At 38.1% G+C, this 20147-nt stretch overlaps 3 protein-coding genes and 1 pseudogene across 3 annotated transcripts; 2 read left to right on the top strand and 2 right to left on the bottom strand.

The window, feature by feature from the left end:
* Positions 1-1541: 1541 nt before the first annotated feature.
* On the bottom strand, positions 1542-3154 carry LOC107458075 (dehydrodolichyl diphosphate synthase CPT3-like; annotated as a pseudogene).
* A 6297-nt stretch (positions 3155-9451) lies between these two features.
* LOC107458015 (uncharacterized) lies at positions 9452-10672 on the top strand. Its single transcript, XM_016076211.1, has 2 exons — positions 9452-10348; positions 10451-10672. The coding sequence occupies exons 1-2, from the start codon at positions 9452-9454 to the stop codon at positions 10670-10672; spliced, it is 1119 nt and encodes a 372-aa protein (XP_015931697.1).
* Positions 10673-10753: 81 nt separating this feature from the next.
* LOC107458014 (uncharacterized) lies at positions 10754-11545 on the top strand. The gene has a single exon (XM_016076210.1). It carries the CDS (start codon positions 10754-10756, stop codon positions 11543-11545), a length of 792 nt encoding a protein of 263 aa, XP_015931696.1.
* A 5439-nt stretch (positions 11546-16984) lies between these two features.
* LOC107458013 (glycine-rich protein DOT1-like) lies at positions 16985-17317 on the bottom strand. Its single transcript, XM_016076209.1, has one exon. It carries the CDS (start codon positions 17315-17317, stop codon positions 16985-16987), a length of 333 nt encoding a protein of 110 aa, XP_015931695.1.
* Between the last annotated feature and the right edge of the window lie 2830 nt (positions 17318-20147).

Genomic DNA, 20147 nt, shown 5'->3' on the forward strand with positions numbered 1-20147 from the left:
AGTAGAGAGAAATAGAAAAATGGAGAGAGGTAGATGAGAGAATTTAGGAAAGGAGTTTATTAATTTTGAAAAAAAATATTTCTCTCAATTTTAATAAAAGTGACATGTTACACATTTGATTATTAAATTAGCTAGTAATATATGATATATAATATAGGTATATTTCAATTTGATAGTAATATATGATACACAGTAGCGGAACTTGAAACAAATTTTTTGGAGGGTCATGATAGAAAATAATTGTCAAAAAGCTATTGATATGAACCCCATTTAAGATAAACTCGTCTAATTTCATCTCTCTGATTTGGATGATATTGTCAAATTTAAAGCCGTTTTCAAGGTCTCGTTCCAAAAAATTAAGGTCAAACTCATCATATGTAACTTTTGAACTTTTGAAGGTTGTATCTCACTTTCTTCGTGATTCATTAAAGTAGAAGAACTATCTACAAGTGTTGATATTGTAAAAGTTATATGTTCTCCTTTTTAAATATTAGCCTTCTTCTTAAAAAATGTATCAATTTTTCTTCTTAAATATTAGCCTTCCTCTTAAAAAATGCATCAATTCTTTGATTTTTTATTATTATTTTATATAAAAATTTGAATATATATCCTGTAGAATATGTAAAGAAGAAGTTAGAAGGACAAATATTAAAATTTATAATATTTATTGAATTTTTTTATCAATTTATACAAATACAATAATATTAATACTTATTGAATATTCTATTATTTTTTATCATATAAAAAATTAAATTAAATAAATAGTAAAATATAAAATAATATTAAATTAAATAAATAAAAATATCTAATTTTTTATATTTGAACTTAAAGGTAGAGAGAGTGTTGCTTATTGAATTTACTGGGTACTTTAAGTCATAGTAAAGTATGTAAACCAATTAAACTATTTTTTATCTTTTAAAAAAAGTATTACTAATTTTTTTATAAAAAGTTTGGGGAGGCCATGGCCCCCTTTGTCTGAACTAAACTCCACCACTATTGATACATATAGAAGCATAATAAACTAAATTCTCAAGAACTTATTTACCCTTCGAACTTTATTTGAAAAATGACGTCAATGACTTATTTGTACTTCGAACTTTATTCCGCTTTCAGCGTGGCACCGTAACAAACACCTGGACACCGTTTCAGCCACGTCAGCCAGTTTCATTTGGTGTATGAGAGGCAAATAGACGGAAGAACTAAATTGTCTTCCGTTTGGTAAAGTCAGAAATTTTTTTGTATTTAAATTTTGTCAGAAATGTATTTGTCAAAAATTTAAAAAGTCAGGTACACGCCTGTCTTTTTCCCAAATATATATTCATACTTTACTAGTGCCCAAGGTTCGAAAAACCGGATCGGTCATCAAATCGTTCTAACTACTAATTCATTGGTCCAACCGGTCTAACTGATGGTTCAACCGAAAAAATTATTTTAAAATAAAATAATAAATAAATTATAAATAAACATCCTAAAATATAATTATAGTATAATATAAATATTAAAATAATTTTCAAATTTAAAAAACTACATTAAATGTCATCAATCAAATTCATATAATCTTATTAATATACAAACTCAAGTTAAATAGTATAAAAGGAATGGCACCAAAAAATGAGGTAGTTAAGGCTACACAAACTAACAATACTCTCTGTTTGTTGTGGGCAGTGACCTTCATTGCCTTTTCCATTGAAATCCTCACAGGTTCAGCCAATAACGGCAAGTTTCCAATAAAATGTAGTTTAACACCGTATTCATTGATAGTGCTTTCATCTAAAGCAACTCCTCAATCTTTTCTCGCATCAATTCCATCAAGGATTGCACCTCTTTGGGCTTTTTTTTGAAGTTATCCATGCTGAATGCATAGACAGTTACATACTTCACTCCTAATTCATAACAATACCTAAGCATGAAAATGAGAGATGAAAATCTAGCCTTATGACCAATCCCTTCAGCCAAGTTACTCTTCTTTGCAAACCTTCGATTCCCATCCATGATAAAAGCAATATGATGTGGCACAGGACCCATAGATAATATACCGAATATGCATCTCCTAAGACAGCTGGATAAACCTCCAAGCAGGTTGCTTGTAATACCTCCAGTATCTTTGTGCATGGATGTGTTCCGCAATGCAACTCAAAGTGTCTAAGATAAATCTGCCAGAAGAAAACTTTGTTATAAGTTAGCATTAGAAAGAGTTAAAGCAACAGAAGCACATTATCAAGATACAAGCTCAACAGCTAAAGCAATAACAATGTCAAACATAAATGCAATACAGAAAATCAGTAAGAAACAAAAGAAGAAAGAAAAATAAGCAGCAACAAAAGTTAAATACCACCAACAAATAATCACTATAAACCCTGAAATCAACAACTATTTCAACAAAAATTAAGAAACATCATACTTAAAAGTTAAAAAATGGCAACAACAGCATAACAAATTCATTTTAATCAACAATTTCAACAACACAAAATCAATGATTTAATTAATTTCAGATTCAGAAATCACAAATTAGAGTATCAGACATTCAAAACACTGAAATAGACTCAACAGTGATGACACTAAATTAAACAGAGCATTAGCAAGGAAGAAGAAGAAGAACATTAGCAACATTATTTGAACAAAAAATTCAGAAATTAAAAGTAAGAAGAAGAACTGAGCATTCAGAAACTAAACAAAGCCATCAGTAACCAGAGAAAAATTAAAAGAACCATCAGAGTAACAAAACTTCAAACATTCATAGCAAACTTCAAACCATCAGAGTAACAGATCCAAAACCAAACTTTCAGAGTAACAAAATTTCAAACATTCACAGCAATTAGAAAACAGAGTAACAAAACATTCAGAACCAAACTTTAAGGACCATCAAAACTTCAACAAATTGAAGAAGACTTGAACTAAGACCGAAGCAGCGTTGAACAAAAATTGAAGCAGAGTTGAACAAAAATTGAAGCAGACTTGAAGAAAAATCAGAAATGGAGCAAAAATTGAAGAAGACGACCAAAGTGAAAATGAAGAAGAGAAGCCACTAACCTGGGTCCGTGCCGAGAAGCCAGTGAAGATGAAGAGCCGAAGAGGAGCTGGGTTAGATGACGACGTTGAGGAACTGAGTTAGGCGGAGGGCAACGCGGCTAGGGTTTCTTTCATTCAGAGTTCTCCAGAACATGGATGAATGAATGATTGGGGGAAGAGGGGGTTGGGTCACGAGGGATCACTGGATCGGTGGATCCATTTCTTTTTTTTTTTTACAAGTTTAAAAACGGTGTCGTTTTAGATCCGGCCCAATCGACCGGTTTTCGGCCAATTCACCGGTTTTCCACCGATTTTCTTTCGAACGATTATAAAGGATTGAACCGGTTCGACCGGCCGGTCCGGTCCGATTTTCAGAACCTTGGGTTTAAGATAGGTCTGCCAGTGCTCTTAGTGGGCACTAGGGGTGGCAAAACGGGTCGAGCCCGCCGGGCCGATCCGCTAAACCCGCTAAAAAAGGCGGGTCGGGCTAGGATTTTGAGCTCGCCAAATTAAAAAAAACTTGCCAAACCCGCACCGCCAAATTGGCGGGTTTTGGCGGGGCGGGGCGGGCCGGTCCGCCGGGCCGAAGCTTTTTATTTTTCTTTTTTTTTATTAAATAAAAGAGTGGTTACTATTATAAAATTAATAATTATAGAATTTTTAAACACTTTTTTTTTGTTTTTATTCTTCAATTATTATTTTTTGGTTAATTTTAATGAATTTTTTTCTCAAAAAAAAAAAGAGTTAAGCGGGTTAGCCCGTCAACCCGCCAATCCGCCATAAAACAGAACATGCTAGCATTTTGAATCCATTTTAGTTGGTGGGACAGGTCGACCCACCCCGTTTATGAGGCGGGTCTAGACGGAGTGGGGCGGACCGATCCACTTTACCACCCTTAGTGGGCACGCAATAGGCAGCAAGTTGCTTTAGATGTGGCTTAGCTTATGCCAGCAAATAATTAGTTAAAATCATGACATCAAACAGTAGTAAAAGTGACATAACTCATGATATTATCATTTTCAAATTTCATAATCATTGTTGCTTTATCTCTCGGTTGTACTAGTCAAGTCCTTTTTTATTTTTTTATTTTTTATTTTATTTGGTCATGTAACATATACATAATACAAAGAATTAATAGTTAATTTCGATCTCAAATGACAAAATAGTTTTATAATAATTTAATTATTTTTATTATTTTATATAAAAAAATTATTTATTAAGATCTAAAAAATAATATTAAAATTAGGATTATTAAAAAATATTTTAAATTTAATATTATAAAAAATAAAAAAATTTATATAAAGACTAATTTAATTAATTTTTAAAATTTTAATGATAAAAATTATTTATCTTTAGATTTTCAGAGACTATTTTGATTATAAATAACTTTTTACATATCAAGTGATACGAGGTGTGATATATGTCACTAACCTGATATGTCAACCAATAATCTTATAACACGTGGTATTAATATATTACATCATCATCTAACTAACGAAAGGATCAATTTGACTTACGTTTTATATTTCAAGGATTAATATGACTAAAAAAATATTTGAGGATTAATTTAAAGAATAAATAATCTTTTAAAAACAAATTTAACTATTAACCCATGATACGAAAGGTAAGTGACACAGACACCCTTTCATTTATACATAAGATTATTGCATATGAATAAATATAATTTTTCATAGAATTTACATAGTTTATAAATTTAAGTTTTTTTTAATGCATTAATTTTTTTTATAGTAATTGGCAGGTTCAATTTTTATTACACTAATAACGGTTAAACCCTATAAATTAAATTTTAAGTTGAAAAAAAGTATATATTTAGTGTTATTATTCAAGTAAAAAAAAATAGAACTTTTGAGTCTATAAAGATTGAGGTAATTATTTAACTGCACCATAGTTGAGCTTTTTCAAGAAGAAATTTATGCCTTCACGGGGCCTATTCCATGATTGCACGCAAGACTAACATTGGGCCTTGACCCTTTTACCTTCTAACAAGGTTCTGAAAATTGGAATGATTGTTGAACCGCTTTAATTGTTAATTTATTAACTTATTGGTTTAATTGTGGTCTAATAAAAAAATTGTTTTATAATAAAATAATAAATAAATTATAAATAAACATTCTAAAACATAATTATAAATAAAACACTCTAAAGAATCATTCTCTAATGCAAAGTTTCCAATTTTGATGACAAATAACTGAATGCTATTAAAAAGTTTCTCTAAAATGCTTCTCTTTCTTCATTTATGATCGACAGCAAGTCAGCAATGATAGCCTCCTTAAGTTGTAACCAAACTTCAGAACAAACAATAAAAAATAAACATACAACAATTAAAAGAAAGGCTTCAATTTTATTTTTTGTCTTTTTTTTTTTTTTGCTAAAAACTTGAAATTGTATTTTCCTATTTCTGGCTAGAAAAATTATACATTTTTAATTTAATCTAAAAATGCTATTGTAGGACAAAATTTAAGTAAAACAATACATTCAAAATCAATAATCAGCAAATTATTGACATAATAAAACAGTAATCAATAATCACTAATAACAAAACAGTAAAACAAATACAATAAAATTCAAATTCAACAACTTAGCAATAAAACAGTCACAATCTAAGTAAAAATTAAATTACAAAATAACAAAACAAACACAACAACTTAGCAACACCACATCACTAATCAATAATTACAATACATTTAAAATCAATAATCAATAAATTAAAATCATAAATTCAAATTTTGCAATGTAAAATTAACAACATTCAAACTTTGCACACAATTACTTTCAAATTGACATAATAATGATTAATCAAATAATAGTTTAAGTGGATCTATACCTTATTTTTCTAATACAGTTATAATCACTAAAATTTTTATAAGTTAATCCCCTGTTTAGATGATAAGTACAGTTTAATTAGTTATAAAAAAGAAAAGGGTGTCATAGCTACTTTTATTTTAGTAGAAACTTGGAGAATAATAATTTTACTGGTTTAGTTGCCTGTAAACTTCTTGATAGATAAAAGAAATTAAAGGTTCACTATCATTCAGGCATGCATGCTTAGTTAATAGCAAATAGTCCAAAATCTAAAGTCTAAAGTTTCTAATAACTAGTAATCAAAGATATTCTTAATTCTTGATTTAATTTAATAATTTTATTTTAATTTGAAAATACTATTGTGGGACAAAATCCGTACCTATGTAATACTGCATCATCATGCAACCAACACATCGAAATAATCGAGAAGAAAAAAAATAATGTAGCTATTCCTGTAGTAGCAATATAGCATTAGTTGTTGGGGTTTTGGTGCTTCTAATAATTTCTATAGCAGCTATAATCTTCTTAGTTACCACAGTCTACGGAACCACCACGGGTAGCCATTGAAAGCAGGGCTGAGCAGAAGAAGACAACGACGGACACCGAGCTCGAGAAAGAAGCTGCGATTGGTGAGACCGTGAGAGTAAACAAGGGGAGATTTGGAGCATGACGACAACGCAGCGAACGACGGCAGTTTCTCACTCCCTGCGGCGGTGGCCCCTGAGCCCAATGGACGATGGCGGCGCTGAGTCTCTCATTGCGACGGTAGTGGAGGCTGTAACCTAGGTTTGAGTGTTGAAAGAGGAGAGAGTATGAGGAATAGGGGAATCAGAAATGGCTCGAGGAGGACTAGAGGAGGAGGATATTTTTTATCTCTAGGCACATAAACTTAAAACGGCGACGTTTCATTAGAACCGACCGGGTTTTGGTTCGGTTTGATTGACCAATTCTTGACCGGTTCAATAGTTCAAAAACGATTTTTAATTGAGAAGTTTTTGACAATGGACCGAATCGTATTAGTGTTCGGTTCACGGTTAGACCAGTTAAACCGACCAATTCGGTCCGATTTTCAGCTTTTAAGTTGATTAATTTGCTTCAAAGAAAAAAAAGGGAATAAATTATTAAAAATACATTCAAATAATTTTACTGTTGAGGAAAATGCATCCAAATTTTTCTATCGAAAAAAATGCTCTCAAATAATTTAAAAACGTGACAAAAATATCCAACATTAAATATGTATTTTTCAAAAAATGATTTAGAGAATGAATTTTTATGTAATTTTTTACAAACATAATTAAAAACATAAGGTATTATTCTTAAAATTTAGTGATTTTTCACTAAGTATATATGTTTTTTATTTTTCAAAAGTATTATTGGTTGTTGACAAAAAATAAAAAAAAAATATACGCTTAGCGAAAAATCACCAAATTTTAAAGAAAAAGATCTCATTTTTCTAATAATGCTTGCAAAAAATCGCATTAAAATTCAATCCCTAAAGCATTTTTTGATAATACATATTTAATGTTGGACATTTTTGTCACGTTTTTAAATTATTTTAAGTCATTTTTATTGATAACAAAATTTGAGCGCATTTTTATCAGTGACAAAATTATTCGGGTGCATTTTTGGTGATTTATCCAAAAATAAAAGTAATTTCAATTTTGCGGGTTTGTATTTTGCAGTAGATATGTGGTGATCAAACCAGCATGCAACCGGTTTAATACGAATTGATTGATTTTTAACAGGTTTAACCATGGTTGATTTCCATTACAATTCTAAACCAAAGGCCAAACCAAACTGAATCGCCTAATGATTTACTAGTTCTTTTGTCAAACCGATCAATCCTGTTTGAACTAAAAATCGATCTAAATTAAACCGTTTATCCAATCCAATCTAAACCAAAAATTAATTAAGACCGCACGAATTTGGATGTGATTGGATACTATTTTTAGAAGACCGCATGGATTGGATTAAATTTCAAATTTACTTTTTCAAATACGATCCAATCCAATTCAAACTGCATAATATGATATAATATTATTATTTTATTATCTTATTTAAATTTTACTTATGATATATTTAATTTGTTATTTATTTTTTTATCTTACTTGTATATTATTATTCTTATTATTTAGTGCACATTTATTTAAAATGAGATTTATTTATTTGTTTTAACCAACTAATAATTTTATTTCTATTATTATGTTATTATTGAATTTTTAAGATACTATTACAATTTGTTATGTCATTGCTAATTATTTAAGATTTGATATTGAAACTTGTTATGTATAGTTAAGTTTCCTTTTAATTTACAAAATCGCAAATTCAATAAAATTTAAGATGTTTGAAATTGGGTCAAAATTGATTAGATTGTCTAGAGAAAATCATCCAATCCAAACTGTATCGCAAATAAAATTATTATTCGGATCAGATGAACTTTTAACTTAAAACCAATCTAAATTGTATTGCGAACATCCTTACCAAAAGCATGAATTTATGAAAATATATTTGCACGTTAAAATTAGCCAACGAGTTCTAAGTATTTAGAATTTATATTTTTAATGGATGTTATATTAGTTTATTGTACAAATTAGGACTAAAAAGATATAATACTAACATATAGACCACTTTTGGTGAAGCCAAAAGAAAATATTTTGGCGAGGCAAAAATAGAGTATGAGTTTTTCACAAAACGTTATTCATGTTAAAATGCTCAAATTTATCAAGAGCAAGATTTGATGTAAATTTAAAAGAGATTGTAATACTGTTAAAACTGAAAATAATTATGGCAATTATGAGAATTGATTTGGATAGTAGCAGACAATAAGAATAATGAGATAGACAACAAGAATAATGAGTCGTTGATTTCTTATAAGAAGAGGCAAGAAGAAAATTAAGAGAGATAACCTGCACTTTAAGCGTCATTATTCTTTTTTATTGGATTTTGATTTGATGATTCATTTATAATTTTTAGAGTATTCTTTGTTATGAGAAAAAGATTTATGTTTTTGTGAGAGATTATTTTGAGAAAAAGCCAATAAATAAAAAAATGGATCAAGAAAAAAAGTCATAATGGTCTCGCCCTTAGTTTGTCTTTGTTTTTTGTTTTGATTTGTTCTTGATATTTTATCTTGACATTTGTGAATCTCGAAATTGTAGCTTCCTTTATCTTGGCGTAGAATCAGTTGGTTCGTTTGTCTTTATTTTGGTCTTGAAATTAAAGGTAAAAAACAGAAATAAGCATAGGGAAGCTCTATTTTACGTGAATCAGCCAATAAGAAAATCGTTTCATCAATCAACCAAAGGGCATTTATATATACTTCGAACTAGGTTGGTTCGATTTAATTTTGTACATAATTCGAACCAATTTGGTTCGAACTCTAAGTTTATAATTCGAACTAAAGGTGTTCAAATTACACTTCACAAGTAATTCGAACCAGCTAGGTTCGAATTACCTCCATGCAGGTAATTTAACGTAATTCGAACCAAGTAGGTTCGAATTACATAAACTATATTTCGAACCAGGGTGGTTCGAATTACTGAGCCCTAGTTCAAATTACTGAGGACCATAGCTGTATATATATGGTGTGAACGTGAGTTGCTCTCATTAGAGGGGTAAGATGGCTAGTGAAGAGAGTTTCGTAGTGTTGGTTCACCACAGAGGATCCATTAAGAGGAAAACTCGTTCCGGTGTGAAGTTCACTGATAAAGATCTTTTCTGTATTATCGTCAGGCCTACGATGACGTATGAGGACCTTGTTAGCTCTGTATTGCTGAAACTTAGTCTAGAAGGTGTGAAACGGGTTAAGAAATTTTTCTATTGCATTCCAATCATGGTGCTCCAGCAAACCGTAAAGTATGATTCTTTCACGATCGGCAGTGATGAGGACTTGCAGGTCATGTTTCATTGTCGCCAACAGTTTCCAGAGGTGAGGACACTAGAACTGTTGGCAAAGTTGGTTGACTTGGTATCCAGCTCGGGAGGTTCGAACCGGAATACCACCACTTTAGCCACGGTAGCCGGTTCTAGCTCCAGACCTGCCGTTGCTTCTTCCTTCGTCCCTGCGTACGAGCAAGCCGTCCAACCTGTCGCCTCCCCTTCGTTCGCCGTTGATCTCAACGGCAGTGTAGGCGACGAGGTCGGAACAGGAAAATTTCTGCGGACCTCTTTACAGTGTGCTGCACTGGCTGGGGTTGGAGATGGAATGTTGGATGATCCAGAGGACGATGATGTCGAGCCGAATATGATTGCTGATGACAGTGGCGATGATGTCGGAGCAAGTGAGCCTGCTGGGGCGAACAGTGGTTCTAGCTTTGGCATACAACAGTACTCTCCACATTTTTTATCATTGGACTTGGATGCCATGAGGCAGGAGGGGGTTCCTGGGCAGCCAGCTGGATTTGGGGCTAGAGATGGTGAAGGATCTGCAGGTCTGACAGAGTTTCAGGTTGGTCAGCAATTTCAAGATAAAGAAGAGGCCCTGTTAAGTGTGAAGACTTACAGCATCCGTCGAGGGGTATAGTACAAGGTCGTGGAGTCTGACTATTGACGGTATGTGGGCAAGTGTTCTGAGTTCGAGAATGGGTGCACATGGTTGATTCGGCTGAGTCTCCGACAGCGCAAGGGCCTTTGGGAGGTCAAACGGTACAACAGACCGCATACGTGTCTCGCCACCTCCATCTCCAGTGACCACAGGAGTTTGGATTATCATGTGATATCGGCATTCATTATGCCAATGATTAGGGCTGATGCATCCGTCAGCATCAAGGTTCTCCTAAATGCCACCGCCGCACATTTTAGGTTTAGGCCAACGTACATGAGGGTCTGGTTGGCCAAGTAGAAGGCTGTTGCCCTCATCTATGGTGACTGGAATGAGTCGTACAACGAGCTCCCAAGGTAGGTGTTAGGAGTCCAGTTGACGATGCCTGGTACTGTTGCAGTCCTAAGGATGAGTCCTGTTCATGTCGGTGGACAGCTGGACGAGTCTCTAGCCTTTTTTCACAGACTATTCTGGACATTTTCACCGTGTATCGAAGCATTCTGTCATTGCAAGCCCCTAGTTAGTATTGACGGCACCCATCTCTATGGCAAGTATGGTGGAATGTTGCTTGTCGCGATTGCACAGGACGGGAACTCCAACATACTCTCTGTGGCATTCGCATTAGTCGAGGGTGAGAATGCTGAGTCATGGTCCTTCTTTCTCTCCCACCTGCGTGAGCATGTGACACTGCAGCCGGGTCTGCTGGTTATATCGGACAGGCATAACGGCATCAAGGTCGCGCTTGAGGCTCCTGACGGAAGATGGTTACCTCTGTCTGCATACCGGGCATTCTGCATTCGACATGTAGCGGCAAATTTTGCCCTAACCTTCAAGGGCAAAGACGCAAGGAGGCTACTTGTGAATGCAGCATACACTAAGACCGAGGTTGAGTTCTATTATTGGTTTGATATTCTGAGGTCTGAAGACCCGGCGATGTGTGACTCGGTAAACCGGATTGAGTATTCGTTGTGGACACAGCTTTGTGATGAGGGGTGTAGATTCGGATACATGATGACGAATATCTCTGAGTGTGTGAACTCAATCCTCAAGGGTGTCAGAAACATTCCTATGTGCTCGCTAGTGAAGGCAACATACGGAAGGTTGGCCGAATTATTTGTTCGCAAAGGGAGAGAGGCTGAGGCGCAGCTGGAAATCGAACAACAATTTAGTTAGCACTTGGTGAAGTGTATAGAGGCCAACTTGAAGACGGCTAGGTGCTTCACGGTGACTTTGTAGGACAGGGATAACTCTGAGTTCACCGTCGCAGAGACGACTCCGACTGGTTCTTTCTCACTGGGTAGCTACAGAGTTTCGCTTGCATCTCAGACATGTGACTGCGGATACTTCCAGGCACTTCATTTCCCATGTCCCCACGCACTGACATGCTGTGCCTACTCATGGCTTACATGGGAGCCTTACGTCCACCAGGTGTATCGTCTTAGTTCGGTCTTCAGTGTGTATCGGATGGGTTTCACACCTCCCATTCCGGAGGGTTTCTGGCTACCATATGACGGGCCGACTGTCATCCCAGACCCGAATAAGAGACGTGCGAGAGAGAGTCGTCCGAGGTCCACTCGGATACGCACCAATATGGATGAGGCAGATCCAAACCAGCCAAAGAGATGTGGGCTTTGTCGGCAGCCCGGCCACACACGTCGAATTTGCCCACAGCTCGGAGGAGCAGAGCACACACGGGGACATGATTAGGTGTATTGCTAGCTTTGGTACTTTTGTTATTTCAATTTCACGTTTAGATTCCACTATTATCGGTTTTCTTACTTGTAGTTGGTAAGTGATAGAATTCGTTGACGTTAGTGCGATGTACTGTGAATGGGATCTTAGTTAATGTATATATTTTATTTCCGGAGTTTTAAATGAAATGTATGTTGAATGCATATAGGAATAAATAACTGTACGAGTTAAATTAAGACATGATGCGAAAACTATGCTAGTAACATAAATTAGTGTTTCGAACGAATTGTGAGTAATTCGAACCAGCTTAGTTCGAATTACTTGGTGAGTATTTTTTCAGTGTAATTCGAACTATTCCAGTTCAAATTATGCTCTTCCTAGTTCGAACCTATTAGGTTTGAATTATGTGCAAATGTGGTTCGAACCAAACTAGTTCGAATTATATAAGAACATGCTTTGGCTGATTCGTGAAGAAATTTTCAGTTTGACTTATTCATGTAACTATTTTCATCCCTTGGTTTAATTGTGGTTTTTACCCTGAAACTAATGTTATAATATTGGCTATTGATATAGTGAAATTCCATTATAATTATAGTGGAGACTGAACGTAAACCTCATTACATTTTAGAATTGAATTAGACTACATATTGGTATCACTTTTTTTAAACTTCTGTAATTATAAGAGACAAAACAAAAAAATCTCCTGCTAATTTTATAACGCATTTAAAATTGAAAAAAGTGCCTTGATTCAATCCCCCATCTTTTCATGGCTAATATCATAAATCTATAAAGGAGTTACTTTTAAAAAGTCCAAGTGAATATAAATTTAGGTTAAGTGTTGTTTTAGTTCTATATGTTTTTTGGTTAAAATAAAAACTATCCCTATTTTTTCCCTTGTTTTTAAAATAGTCTATAACATTATAATATTTTGATAAATTTATTTCTAATAAAAATAGTAATTACAATTCTTTTAAAAGAATCTCATCTTTTTTTAACTCTATTTCTAACCCAGCACTATATCCACCTTTTCTACATATATACCGTTAATGCTACAAATAAAATAGGACAAAAAACATAAATAAGCCAAGTTGACTAATATTTTACATAAATCAGCCAAAGAAAAATTTGCTTCATCAATCAATCAAACCACGTTTACATATAGTTCGAAGCAGGTAAGCTCGAAGTCAACTAACATAAAATTCAAATCATGTAGATTCGAATTATACACTGACACACAAACCAACATAATTCGAAGTCACCTGATTCGAATTACACTAACAGTAATTCAAATCAGGTTGATTCGAACTACTCCCAATGACGTAATTCCATGTAATTTGAAATGGGTTAATTCGAATTACACAAAGTATAGTTCGAACTAAGCTGGTTCGAATTATAAAGGACCAGACGTGTATATATATGGTGTGAATGTGAATTGATCTCATTAGAGTGGGAAAATGGCTAGTGAGGAGAGTTTTGTAGTCTTGGTTCACCACAGAGGATCGATTAAGAGAAAAACACAATCCGGCGTGAAGTTCACTGATAAGGATCCTCTCAGTATTTTCTTGAGGCCTACAACGAGCTATGATGACCTTGTTAGTTCTGTTCTACGGAAACTTGGTCTAGAAGGCGTGAAACAGGTTAAGAAGTTCTTCTATCGCATTCCAATCTCGGTCCTCCAAGAAATCATGAAATATGATTGTTTCACAATCGATAGTGATGAGGACTTGCAAGTCCTGTTTTATTGTCGCCGGCAATTTTTCGAAGTGAAGACACCAGAACTGTTGGCGAAGTTGGTTGACGTGGTATCCAACTCGAGGGTTCGAACCAGAATACCCCCACTGTGGCCACGCTAGCCAATTCTAGCTCCAGACCTGCTGGTGCATCTTCCTCCGTACCTGTGTATAAACCTCCGGTCCAGCCTGTTGCCTCCCCTTCATTTATAGTGGATCTCAACAGAAGTGGAGGCGGCGAGGTTGGAATAGGGAATTATGTGCCGACCCTTTTACAGTGTGCTCTACCGGCTGGTCTTGGAGATGCATTGTTGGATGATCGAGATGACGACAGTGTGGAGCCGGATATCATTGCTGATGACAGTGGCAATGATATTGGACCGAGTGAGCCTGCTGGTGTCGGAGGTGGTTCTAGCTCTGGCACACAGCAGTACCCTCTACATTTTTCATCTTTGGACTTGGATGCAATGAGGCAGGAGGGGGATCCTGGAAAGCCTGCTGGTTTTGGCGCCAGAGATGCAGAAGGATCTGCAAGTCTAACAGAGTTTCAGGTTGGTCAGTAATTTCAGGACAAGGATGAGGCCTGTTAAGTGTGAAGAATTACAGCATTCGACGCAGGATACAATACAAGGTGGTGGAGTCTGACTATCGCCGGTATGTTGGAAAGTGTATTGAGTTTGGGAATGGGTGCACATGGTTGATTTGGTTTAGCCTCCGTCAGCGTAAGGGCATTTGGGAGGTCAAAAGGTATAACGGACCACATATGTGTCTAGCGACCTCCATCTCCAGCGATCACAGGAGTTTTGATGATAATGTGATCTCAGCATTCATCATGCCAATGGTTCGAGCTGATGCATCCGTATGCATCAAGGTGCTCTTAAATGCCACGGCCGCACACTTTAGGTTTAGGCCGATGTACAGGAGGGTCTGGCTGGTAAAGTAGAAAGCCGTTGCCCACATCTATGGTGATTGGGATGAGTTGTATAACGAGCTCCCTAGGTGGGTGTTAGGAGTTCAGTTGACGATGCCTGGTACGATTACAGTCCTTAGGACGAACCCAGTTCGAGTTGGGGGACAGGTGGACGAGTCGCAAGCTTATTTTCACCGACTGTTCTGGACGTTTCCACCATGTATCGAGGCATTCCGTCATTGCAAGCCGTTGGTTAGTATTGATGGCACCCATCTGTATGGAAAGTATGGCGGAATGTTGCTAGTCGCGATAGCACAGGACGGGTACTCCAACATTCTGCTTGTTGCATTCCCCCTGGTTGAGGGTGAGAATACCGAGTCCTGGTCCTTCTTCTTCTCCCACCTGCGTCAGCATGTGACCCCGCAGCCGGGACTACTGGTTATATCAGACAGGCATAACGGCATCAAGGCTGCCCTTGAGGCTCCGAACGGAGGATGGCTACCTCCAGCTACCTACCGCACATTCTGCATTCGACATGTGGCAGCAAATTTTTACCTAACCTTCAAGGGCAAGGACGCAAGGAGGCTACTTGTGAATGCAGCATATGCTAAGACCGAGGTGGACTTCGACCACTGGTTTGATATTCTGCGGTCTGAAGACCCTGCCATGTGTGAGTGGACGAACCGGATTGAATATTCATTGTGAACACAGCATCGTGATGAGGGTAAGAGATTTGGGAACTTGACGACAAATATGTCTGAGTGTGTTAATTCAATCCTCAAGGGGGTTAGAAATCTCCCGGTGTGCTCGCTGGTCAAGGCAACTTACAGCAGGTTGTCCGAACTATTTGTCCGCAAGGGGAGAGAGGCTGAGGCCCAGCTGGGCACCGGACAACAGTTTAGTCAACACATGGCGAAGTGTATCGAGGCAAAAATCTAAAGAAGACGAGGTGCTTTACGGTGACTTTGTATGACAGAGATAACTCGGAGTTTACCGTCACGGAGACAACTCCTACTGGTATGTTCTCACTGGATAGCTACAGGGTCTCACTTGCAAGTCAGACATGTGATTGTGGATATTTTCAGGCACTTCATTTCCCATGTCCTCATGCCCTGGCGTGCTGTGCCTATTCACGGCTTACTTGGCAGCTGTATGTACACCAGGTGTATCGTCTTAGCTCGGTGTTCAGTGTGTATCGGATGAGATTCACACTTCCCAAACTCGAACAAGAGGCGTGCGAGCGAGGGACGTCTCAGGTCCACTAGAATACAAACCACTATGGACGAGGCAGATCCGAACAGGCCGAAGAGATGTGGCCTATGTCGGCAGCCCGGGCACACACATCGGAGTTATCCACAGCTTGGAGGACTAAGCCATACAGGACCACATGAGTAGTTGTACTGTTAGCTTTATTACTACGTTCATTTCACTTTTATTGTTAGAGTCCAATGATTTCGGTTTTGTTACATGGAGTTGTTAACTGAAAAAAACTGTTAATGTTAATGTGATGTATTTTGAATTGGTTATTAGTTAATGAATGTGTTCTGTTTTCGGCGTGCCATATGACGTCTCCGATAAATACATAAAGCAATAACGCATTCTTCAAATTAAATGATACATGATAAACAAAATATCCAAATAACTTAAAAAAACAATGTACACCCAATGACATATTAATGGAAACACGATAAAGCAATATGGAACGCAAACATACATAACCAAAATACAACTCGAATCGTACAGATACATGAAAGACATAAATAAAGGTGGCTAAGATAAAACACTAATCATAAAATAAAGGCATATATCATACACAAGTCATCTAAATAGGTGCGAACCGGTGCCGCAACGACGGGGAACCCGTGTCCTATAGCCTCTCCGAATAAACGGCTCCTCGTCCTCCATCTCATCCTCGTTGTCATCTGGTGCTGGCTGTGCAGGTGGCCTAGGCTGTACATCTAAAGGTCGTGAGGTGGACCCTGAAGGAAATGACTCTCCTTGGACGGGTGCCTTAGACGGACCGGCAATTGAATTTGACCCAGCAGTATATGCGGAAGGAGGGGTACCACCCAATGCAAAATAATCAGGAGCAGCTACGGTAGGAGGCTCGTTCAGATCGACATCTAACGGTGCCTGTGTCCCAGTTACCGGACCCCGCCGACGTGCCAGCTCATCCTCCTGCATAATGGCACTGATCTCGTCTAGGAAGTGTGATCTTCCGAAATCCGCATCAAGACCATCACCGGCCAGGAAGTCTGCATACATCGTCCCCGGGCTAACCTATGGGGTACTATCCTGAAGTGTCTGGTCGTCACCGGGGACACACACGAAGTACTCGCATAGCAGCCCTAAACCAAGTCCACCGCCACCCTGGCTAGAACCATCTCCCATACCGGACCCGTACCACTCTCCATCATGCCCGCCGTGATGGGGACTAACACCCCCTACTCCAGCATGGCCTGCATCGTCTCCCCCGTCTGGACCGTGCTGATGACCGCCGTCATCATCGTCACTGTGATCACCTTGATCATGCCCCGCACCACGCGCTCTACGTCTACTGCCACGCCCTCGTCGTCCACCTTTACCCCTACCCGCCGCGTCACCCTCCTCCATAGCCTAGTCCAGCCACCTCCACTCACGCTGGCTCCGTCGTGTACCCACTCGAGCTCTCCTCTCAACCCGACGCCTATCCGGAACGTCGTCCATACGGTCCATATCAGGAACTCGCCCGGCACCTCTCTGCATCACCTCAACAAGAATAGGAACGGCTCTCGGATCCCCAGGTACATCTCTGGTGACAAGAATCTCTTTCCATGTTGACTCCACCAGTCCAAGAAGCATGTGAGGGTCCCGGGTCTGTGACAATGTCGAACCGGAGAACGTGGTCCACACGGTTCTCCCAGTGAATATGCCAGAACTGTAAGCTGTACGGGAACCAACGATCACCTCCTCTCCCGTCCTTGGACATCAAGAAGTCGATGTTCAGAGTGGGCTGGGGTGGGGCTGTACTCCGCCGAACTGCAGTAACACCCTGTCAATCTGATGTCACTCTATGACGGCAAAATATATCAGTGCTGTCACAGACCGTCATAAGGTCGTATGACGAGGCTTCAACACCTCCGGATGCACAACCTGAAGGACATCAGGTGAGCTATATGACATCCAGATAAATTGAAAAAACATATCAACATTGTTAGCCCAAATCGCAATCCGAGGTCAGAAAGTTTAATTAATTAGTCATACGAGGTTAGTATACTCACATCACTGGCTTGTAACATGTCTATCCTGAGCCTCCACATCTGCACTCGAGGTCCCTTCTCACTACCGGAAGGATTGTGACCTGACCACCTGCATATCACATCGGTGTTATAGCGTGTTAAAATTGTGACAAAATAGTATAACATTATAAGCGGACATGGAATTAAATAATTTAACTCGAAATAGAAAAGTCCAAGAACGGTACCTCGAGGCCAAGGGCCAGCTGAACTCATCATAACTAGCAGGCCTAAATCCAGGAAAGCGCCAGAAGATTCACGACTGAAGTAACTGTAACAGGCTAGCTAATTTCACCACATGTCTGTTGGCCACTCGACACATGAACCGGTACAACCATGCTAGTGCCGCCGACCCCCAACTGTAACCATGCTAGTGCCTTGCCACGTAGGGTAGCCATCTAATGTGAATACGGTTGCCGGACTTGTCAGTAAACAACTGGGTCCCCAATAACATCATGATATAGGCACGAGCAAAGCGCCTCACTGTCTCCTCATCAGCTCCCGCGGGGTACTCTCCAAAAGTCTCCTGGAACCAGGTGCAGTTCACTGCGAACTTCTGAATTTGGTTCGCAGGAGGTAACACACCAAGCAACTCCTGGAACCACACCCAAGCCGGATGGTCACCTTGGATGTATATCTGGAAATCTATCAGGCAACCATTGACATAACGCCCATCCACTGGCAACCCCAACTGGTACGCCACGCCCTGAAGTATAATCGCGCACTCTCTGAACGGCATGTAGAAGGTGTGCGTTTTCGGACGCCACCGCTCGACGAAGGCACTGACAAAGGGCTCATCTAATCGGAACCATCTATCGTTCAGTCTCGTAAGATGGTATAATCTGGCCATCTGCAAGTACGAAACGTACCTCTCATCGAGTCGCATGCCCTACTGCCACCACATGCTCGAGATGCATCACTAGGGCTGCGCATTACATGAACCACATAATTAGAACCACTTTCAAAACCACTAACAAAAACAACTAACAACATAAGCCACGTATGGAAACCACTAACAAAAACCACACACAAAAGTAATATAATAAACCACATGCATAAACCGCTAACATAAACCACTTCCAAGACCACCAACATAAACCGCTAACATAAACTGCTAACATAAACCATCAACAAAACCGCATACAAAACCACTAAAATTAACCGCATGCAATACCACTAACAAAAACCACTGACAAAAACCATTAACATAAACCACATCCAGAACCACTAACAAAAATCACATCCAAAACCACTAACGTAAACCATTAACAATACCACATGCAAAATCACTAACGTAAATCACTAACATAAACCACCAACAAGGCCACAAATAAAACCACTTCAATTAACCACATGCAATACCGCCAACAAAAACCACATTCAGGACCACAAAAATAAATCACTAGCAAAAAAAATTAACTACTAACCTCGTCGTTGATGACCCCGGCAATATGAGCTACTTCATCCAAGCGATATAGTCTACCTGGATCGTCCCCTATTAGCTAACTATCCTGCTTGAGCCTTTGTCGAAGCGAATCTGGGTCGTTTTCTCTGGGATTTGGTAGGGTCTAAGAGTGGGAAAGTGATTCGAATGGGGGTGGATTCGAACTCCTTTTATAGGCAAATCTAGTGTAATTCGAATTACTACTAGTGGCCAAAAAAGAGTAATTCGAATTATGTAGTGTTTCGTTTCACAAGCTAATTCGAATTAGCTTGCCTCGATTTAACCAATGTGTAATTCGAATCCATCTAATTCAAATTATGCTATGTTCACGTGATAAGGTAATTTGAACCAGCTTGTTTCGAATTACATGCAAACCTAGTTCGATGTATCCTGATTCGAACTATATGATTTTGTGCAATGGTGGATTCTTGAATCAGTTTTCTATTTGGCTGATTTGCGTAAAATTTACTTCTCCTTGACTTATCTTAGTGTTTTGCCCAATAAAATAACAGCAACAATTATGTCTATTTCTTGAATTAGAGAAGGTACTACCGGCCTCTATTTCATAAAATTTAATCATCTGCGTTAATTATAAAAAGAAAAAAGAATGAACGAGTGAATGAGAATACGAAGAAAGAGAGAAAAGGGTGTGAAGATGAGGAGGATACCGATAATGAACGGTAAGAGAATCGAGGTGAGAGATGACGAGCTCCAAGAGCAACAG

Source organism: Arachis duranensis, chromosome 7 (assembly GCF_000817695.3).
Source record: "Arachis duranensis cultivar V14167 chromosome 7, aradu.V14167.gnm2.J7QH, whole genome shotgun sequence".
Classification (NCBI taxonomy): Eukaryota; Viridiplantae; Streptophyta; class Magnoliopsida; order Fabales; family Fabaceae; genus Arachis; species Arachis duranensis.